The sequence below is a fragment of the Capsicum annuum genome, chromosome 1, assembly GCF_002878395.1.
Source record: "Capsicum annuum cultivar UCD-10X-F1 chromosome 1, UCD10Xv1.1, whole genome shotgun sequence".
NCBI lineage: Eukaryota > Viridiplantae > Streptophyta > Magnoliopsida > Solanales > Solanaceae > Capsicum > Capsicum annuum.
The window spans coordinates 18,352,833-18,360,994 of record NC_061111.1 but is presented as its reverse complement, the minus strand read 5'-3'; the positions used below and the strand labels follow the sequence as shown (position 1 = coordinate 18,360,994).

The 8,162-nt window shown below is 30.6% G+C and overlaps 1 protein-coding gene across 1 annotated transcript; it reads right to left on the bottom strand.

Annotated features, from left to right (window-relative positions):
• Nucleotides 1-3,617: 3,617 nt before the first annotated feature.
• On the bottom strand, nucleotides 3,618-5,387 carry LOC107870761 (transcription factor MYB41). The gene is made up of 2 exons (XM_016717396.2): nucleotides 5,041-5,387; nucleotides 3,618-4,462 (listed from the first exon to the last, which is right to left on the bottom strand). The coding sequence occupies exons 1-2, from the start codon at nucleotides 5,304-5,306 to the stop codon at nucleotides 3,805-3,807; spliced, it is 924 nt and encodes a 307-aa protein (XP_016572882.1). The 5' UTR covers nucleotides 5,307-5,387; the 3' UTR covers nucleotides 3,618-3,804.
• Between the last annotated feature and the right edge of the window lie 2,775 nt (nucleotides 5,388-8,162).

Genomic DNA, 8,162 nt, shown 5'->3' with positions numbered 1-8,162 from the left:
TGACCAATAAAAAGTTATCACGTGTAAATAATTAATATATAATTTATATTTTTTTTAATAGGAAAAAAATTTAATCTTTATTTATTTTTTTAAATTAACCGGTACCCCCTCTCATCCCTCCCCCCCCCCCCCCCCCCCCCCCTTCCTCCTCCTCCATCCCCATAAAACTTCATTGAAGCTTTTTTTTTTTTTCTAAATATCATTAAAATTCCATTAAAGTTCAACACAATGTCTTCTTCAACACAATATCTTCTTCAACACCATTAAAGCTCCTCCATTAAAGGTCCATTGAAGCATTTTTTTTTTTTTAAATATCTTTAAAACTCCATTAAAACTCATTTAACTATCTTTAAAACTCAATTCAATCATTTAACTATCCTTAAAACTCAATTAAATCATAAAACAATTTTTTGAATTGATTTGAAAAAAAAAAAAATGAACGGGAAGAGAGATTTTGACGGAGTGAAGGGTTAGGGGGAGATGCTGACAGGGTGGGAGTGTTGGACGGAGGGTGGGGGTGCTGAATGGGGGTGGGGTGGAGGGGAGCTGCTGGACGTCGGGGGGAGGGGAGTGCTGGATGGGGTGGGGGGAAGAGGGGGTGGGGGGTGATAAATTAAATAAGAAGGAAAAAATTATTTTAAAAAAAATGAAATTAAATATATTTAACACGTGGTAGCGCCTGATTAGTGTGTGTGTTCACTCTCTTTGTTGTGACTGAGATTCAGCGAATGTGTATTTGAAACGAATTAAGTAAGAATCGTGGGGTAATAGGTCGAATTCAAAGTTTAGGTATCTTTTTGAAAATCCCAACCAACATCAGGGGTAATTATGTATTTACTCTATTTTAATTATTATTTGATTATGTGATTTGACCATAATTTTTTCAAAATTTGACTTATGAAATCTTCTTTGGTATAGAAATAAGCTCCCATATCCAAGTGGCTTCCTAATTAGCAATATCTTTCGTTTCGTGCATGCATGCGTCCATGCAATCTACGTAAAAAACTGCAGCCGCCTCGTGACAATATATATGCTTTAAATGGGAAGACATACTTTAAATATTTCAATGTTTTTTTTTTTTTTTTGTTGCGGTTAAAATGATATACTCGCACGCATATGTTATTTATAATATGCTTGGCGAGTTACTTCATCTTTTACGATTGATGATAATTCTCTTGATTAGTCTATTTCCTTTGCCCAGCTTGCTGGAGTGACACATGTTGTAACTGCGAGATTCGAATATCCAAAATCTTTACTTGCTTTGATATTATATATGATGTGTAACTACTCTATTTAAAGATTTAACCTACTCCCTACGTTTAGAATTAGTTGGCCCTGTTTTTAAAAAAAATTGTTTCAATTTACTTGTCCAACTAATCAAATCAAAATTATTTTACACAAATTCTTCTCATTCTACCCTTAATAAGTATTAAATATAACTACACTTTTCAAAATTTTTGAAAATAACACTTACATTTTCAATTATGAAACTTGACTTTTTTTCTTCTTTCCAAGGAGTACTACTAGTATTCCTATAAGATTTTCAATCCATGTATGCATATGCTATATTTTCCATGCTTAAATAATTATTAAATCTTACAATGTTAAGAAGGGTAAAAAGGTAAAATATACTCTTAGTCATTGGATTTCTTAATGGGTGTGCCAAGGTTGAAAGGATCATCTAATTCGAAACGGAGATATTAATTATTCTTCAATTTGATGGATTTTATCTTCTTCAGACTTCAATGGGTAGTGATATTCTACTCATTTTGGTTTTTCAATATTCAATTCAATTTTGACATCAGTAAAAGTAAGCTGAACATTATTGGCGATGAATATTATCCGTAATTTCTTCTAATTTTCAATAATAAAAAGTGAAAAATGCAATTAATTATCTCAAGTCAATGTTAAGTGGTGGGATAGATAATTAGTTTACTATGTACATCATTAATTCTTCATCAACGTACTATAGCAGGGTAGCTAGGGAGGAAGGTAGGATATGTCGGATCAAAATATTCTTCATTCTTACCTCAGTTGCTTGTTTTATGTTTTGTTCAGCTAGAACTAATCAAAGGTTGCATTTGTTTGTATATTATTTATTTCTCTAACCAATTCTTCATGAAAATCAAGATGTTATGATACACTTCGTTAAAAATTATCGCAATACAAAAATTATTTAATTTTAAATAATAAAACGTTACATGTGCGAGGTATGTACAATTAAATTAGTATCACTAAAATTACGTGATAGTATAAAAAATTGATACACTGACGGTGCATAAAATTTAAACTCTATTTACATATGTAAAAAGTATAATTTTTAGGTTGGTTTTATCTTGTCTAAGTAGTACACCTTCCAGTCCTTTTTAGTTGTCATATTTATTAAAAATAATTGATCCAAATACTTATAATTTTATTTTTAAAAAAATCGAATTAATTATACTTTAATGTTTTTTTCATCTTAACCTTATGCTGAGAATATTGAAGATTGTGTCATCTCATCTAAACATCACTTGTATTTTCATAATTATATTTTAAACAAGCCTCCTCATTTGCGAGTTGATTCTTTTTGTTTTGACAAAAACATGGAAGTTCGTTTTGAGTGGTGGTATAAGGTTTAATCTTAAAATATTTGTCTACTATGATATCATATTGAAGTGTGTGACCGTCGATCTCATCTAAAAATTAAGCACACTTTTACTTGTCAGGTGAAAATCACATTTGTCCAATATTCTAAAAGTAGATTTGCATGTATGTCTTTTAACTTATCAAGAAAAGATAATTATTTTTTCATATTTTACCCAATATTAACTACTAATTACTCCTCAAGTCTTTTCTCAAAAGCTAAAACTATATATTGACTAATATGAAAATTATAATAAAATATATATATTAACCATAGCCTCTTAAAAAGCGTACAAGTCTAAAATAAACACTTAGGGAGAGTACTAGTTCAAAATGATCGAGCAGTATATATTAGTCCCTTTATCAATGATTGCAGCCTATCTAATTTTTTGCTTCACTATGCTTTGCATACAAGCAATTGTTTTAATACTGTTCATCAAGCCAATTTTATCACCATTTCAGGAGATTTTTTTTGAAAAAAAGGAGATAGAATAATAATCTCTTTCCCTTTTGCCTTTCCAATTATTCAATAATTGACAATTATTTAATTCATTATTTTAATTATTATTTTTATTTTGGTCACTTAAATAAAAGGTTTTTATAATATTTAAACTGATTATGTTGCTAAAGACCTCTTTCAAATAAATTTAACTAATTTATCTAATAAATGAATTTCAGGCTACTAATTTATAAATGAATTTTAGTCTAAACATAATAGTACGTTTTAACTCTGATTTGTATTTTGTCTTCTTAAATCTTTTATACTCCTATCACTTCATTTTACTTCTCATAGGTTATTATAAATAATTTGTCTAAAGCACTTTCTATTTTAAAAAATAAAATAGAACTAAATATTTTTCATTTTCATTTTTCCTTTTACTAAGTGTGGTAAGAAATAATGTGGTGATTACAAACTAAAGATGCAATGTTGATATGTATAATTATATTTACACAAAATTCATAAAATTGTGGTCCTTAACAATATTTACTGACCAAAATAAATACAACTCACCCCATATACACACATAAAAAGAGAAAAAAGAAAAAATCCACCAAGATTCTAGAGAACTAAAGATAACAGAGTTAAAAAAATAAAATAAAATAAAGTAAATTCATCTCGATATTTAAACGATTTAAAACTAAAATTATCTAATGATATGCAACAAATAAGAGGAAAAATCATTGAAAAATGTCATTCCAGAAAGAACTGTTGGCATCGTCATCCTCATGATGTTTCTCCCATGCTGGAATATCATAATTAAGCTGTGACAATGTATTATTAGGATCATAATCCTGATTAATTACATGTATATCATCAGCTTCTGTATTTGTCATTGAGTTCAATTCACCTTGATGATAGGACGATAATTCTGAGGAATTTGAAATATTGCAAGAAGTAGAATTATTCAAATTTGGAAGAACTGTACCACATGAATTTACTAGCAAAGAATCCAAGGAGTGGGTGTTGGTACTAACATTTGTTGTTATAACATGGCTTGAACTTGTAGCAAAATTATTTTCTTGAAAATTAGATGGCAATAATGGAATATTTGTATTTATGGGTGCATAAAGGTCTTGTAAGAGTTGTTGAAGTTTGGCTATTTCTGTGACTTGTGCTTGTAATTTAAGAGCATATGCTAAGGGATTATTTATAAAAAGATTATGTTTAGAAGGAAATTGATGAGAAAGATTTATGAGGAAATTGAGGTCAGAAATTGGCTTATGAGTCCTGGGGTCAATTCCCAATCTGAGTAATTTTTTCCTTAAATGAGTGTTATAGAAGTTTTTGATCTCATTATCAGTTCTTCCCGGAAGATGAGATGCAATTCTTGACCACCTACAATTGAAAAGTTGATATATGAGTTTAATTTTTATACATTCACAACATTATAATTTTTTATAGTATTATTAGATCAGTACAATCAGATAACTTAAAATAGAGTTTTTTTAAATTTCATTTTGTATGACGACATAGTTAGATTTGACATAGGGTTAAATAACGAAGAAAGAAACGTGAATTTTAAATTTGTCATCAGATTTTTGTGACTATAAGAACATGTAAATAAGTGCAAAATGAAAACTTAGAAGTTAAAAATTGTGTCCAAAAGTCAAAAGGTTCAATAATATATATATATATATATATATATATATATATAATCGATCAATAAATTTAAGAAATCGTACCACATACAATGAAACAAAGAATGTATATGACTAGTAGTAGCCTAGTTACTACGATTAGAAACCTAGAAATACATAAATAATGCATAAATTCTTTTAAGTTAAACTTATGCATAAGTTAAATTAATCCTAATTATCCCGTTTATTTTAGTTTTATTTTGTTGGTGGAGAAAAGATGAGGTGGGGATAAGAATTCAAGATTGAAGAAAAAAAGAGTGAGAAATATATACTCACTTGTTTCCAAGAATAGAATGTAGGCTGATAATGATTTCTTCTTCTTCAAAGGAGAATGCTCCTCTTTTAATATCAGGCCTAAGATAATTAGTCCACCTTAATCTACAACTCTTTCCACATCTGTTTAAACCTGCTTTTTTTGGAATTAATTGCCAATTTGTATGTCCATTGTTTGTAATATAATCCATCAATTTCTTATCTTCATCTGGTGTCCATGGCCCTTTCTTTAAATCTTCATCAACTTTAAAACATGGATACCTCCCCATTTATAAGTATGATAGTAATTTTTGGACTTTGATAGAGAGAATTGGAACTTAGAAGTATAGTTTATGAGATAACAAAGCAAAGAAATGATGGGTTTTTATAATTGCATGGACATTATTTTGTTACCAAGGTCAAACAGTTTTGTCTTATCAATTAAAATAGAGAAAGCTTCAATTGACACGGCAAGAAATGTAACAAAGTCATCTAAAAGACCTTTTTGGCTTAATTCAGCAAATGTGAGAACCAAAATAGGTGATATATTGGTTGAATTAAATTAAGGATTAGGTAATGGAGTAGCTAGTATCAATTTCATAGACACAAGACATTAGGGGTCAAGTGGGCGGACTGGACTGAATTTGATGGAATTAAAATGGACTGAGTTAATAAATAAGTGAATTATGATCCGCTCAAAAGGTATTGAGATGAAAAGGGGTGTAATCAACCCATCTAATTCTTACTAAGTTATGCCCCAAGGCACAAATATAGTAGCCCAAGTTATAACCCAAGGCATAAGTTCAGTAGTGCGTCACACGTTATACCACATGACATAAGTTCAGTGACTCAAATTATGTCCCAAGGCATATGTTCTGCAAATTTCTTGCATGTGAATCAGATACTATGGAACTTATGCCCCAAAGCAAACATTTTAACTTATGCCCCAAAGCAAACATTCTCTAAAAAGTTTTGTCTTGCAAAATTAGGTCATTATTAATAGTACTTTGATCCATAAATTTCATTTAATTTATACTCCTTCCGTCCCATTTTACCCATTCCAAATTTCCTAATTTGGTGTCCCATTTTACTTGTCCTTTTTTACTTATCAAGGCAAGATAATTTTTTTTTTCACATTTTACCCTTTGCATTAATTACTTTTTTTTTTAAATTAAAATGTAAACATCATTTAATAGGGGTACTATAGTAAACTAGCTATGTTATTTATTATTTTTCGTAATAGCTGTACAATCCCAATTTGGGACAGAGGGAGTACGTTGTAGAGACAAAAAACTTAAAATCATGAATTTGAGGGGCAAAAATTAAAGTAACCAACTCAAACTTAAAACAGATTAGAAAAATTATGTTTTCATGAGCTATTTTTATTACCTTCCCAAGGAATATATCTTCGACAAATACTATATAAACACGTGTTGGAAAGCTACCATAACATTTTTCTTTACTTGTATTAATTCCTACTTCTTTTTGATAAACTGATCAGTTCAATTAAAATCAAAAGGGCAGAAAGGCATCACCTGAAATATATAGACAAACATTATCTGTGTATCTATCCTTAAGCAATTTTTTAAGTAGTGGTTAAATGATTTGAGTTATTGTAATCTAGCTACTTTTGTTTGACTTCAAAATGAGATCTAGAATTTTAATTTAATTAATATCATCTAATTTGTGACACAAATTAATAAATTTTATTGAATCTTTGAGTATCTGGGACACTATATTATAAATGATGCATCGAATATCAAATTTAGTGGAACCAAAAACTTTATTTTGTGTCTCATTCATATAGTTAACACAAACTGTGTAAGTCTTTTTTCTCCGTTTTATAAATTGGTAGACTCAAATCATATGCTTTGGGTCCATTAATTTGTGAAATAAACCAATTAGATAAATTGTGTGAGGCACAAGGCAAAGCCTTTTGTGAGAGAATAGCTATGTTGAAGCGTATGATGATGTTACCTAAAAGTTTTAAGTGGTCATTTGGTTCAAGAGGTCGTTTATCTGATTTAAATTTTAGATTAAATTTATTTCATATTTAGTTGGAGATTAAAGAGTTTAGGTTGAGCAGGGCCAACACGGAATGTGTAAAGTGCAAGTTTAGTGAGGTAACGCATAATGATGACGTAATAGTGATGCTGGATCCTCATCATTTCAAATAGAGGTAGTTTTAAGTATCTTGAGTTTGTCATCTAGGGAGATTGACGAGGATGTAACTCACGGTATTGGTGTTGAGTGGTGAAATGGAGGTTTGCTTCCAGAGTTCTGTGTGATAAGAAGGTGCCTCCTAAACTAAAGACAACTTCTACAGAGTGACGGTTTAACCAGCTATATTGTACGAAGCGGAGTTGCCCAGTCAAGAACTCTCACATGAAGGTCGTGGAGATGAGGATGCTGCAATGGATATGTCGGTTTACTAGGATTAGAAATGAGAATATCCAAGACAAGATGTGGAAGTTACTTCGGTGGAAGACAAGATGCGGGAAGCGAGGTTGAGATGGTTCGGCGATGTGATAAGGAGATGCAGAGATGCCCCAGTGCGGAGGCGTGAGAAGTTGGCTATGGATGGATTCATGAGAGGTGGAGGTAGACTGAAGAGATATTGGAGGGAGGTGATTATACAAGAAACAGTTGCAGTTTATCGAAAAAATAACCCTAAATAGAAAAGTGTGAAGGGCGCGAATTATAGGGTACTAGAAGATTAGTAGGAGGCGTGTCTTGTTTTGTTGGCCGTGCAAGTAGTCTAGGGCTATGCTTGTAGTGTCTTGTTGTTAAAGTTTTGATGATGTTTAATCTGTTGTTTCTAGTAGATTGAGGATAGTATAATTAATTGGTGCTTGTATTGTTTTGAATTTTGATTACTATCGCTTGTTGTAATACTACATCTATTGTGTCTTGTTCTTATATCATGTTCTTTTTTAAATTGGTCTTATATCTTGAGTCAAGGACCTATTAAAAGCAACCTCTCTACTTCACCGCTAAGGTAAAGGTATGCTCTGCATCCTCCCCAAGTTACACTTTGTGAGTATACATCAAGTATGTTGTTGTTGTTATTGTAGTTGAAAGCATTAGTTAAAATGTGTATTAGAATCAGAATCACAGGTCTTTTTTATTATCACTGTTGGAATATT

What these genes read in the sequence shown, in the direction of transcription:
- LOC107870761 (XM_016717396.2), bottom strand. Translation starts at nt 5,306, where the DNA reads ATGGGGAGGTATCCATGTTTTAAAGTTGATGAAGATTTAAAGAAAGGG. An exon ending in CATTCTATTCTTGGAAACAA is followed by an intron (nt 4,463 to 5,040) that starts GTGAGTATATAT and finishes TTTCAATTGTAG; the next exon opens with GTGGTCAAGAATTGCATCTC.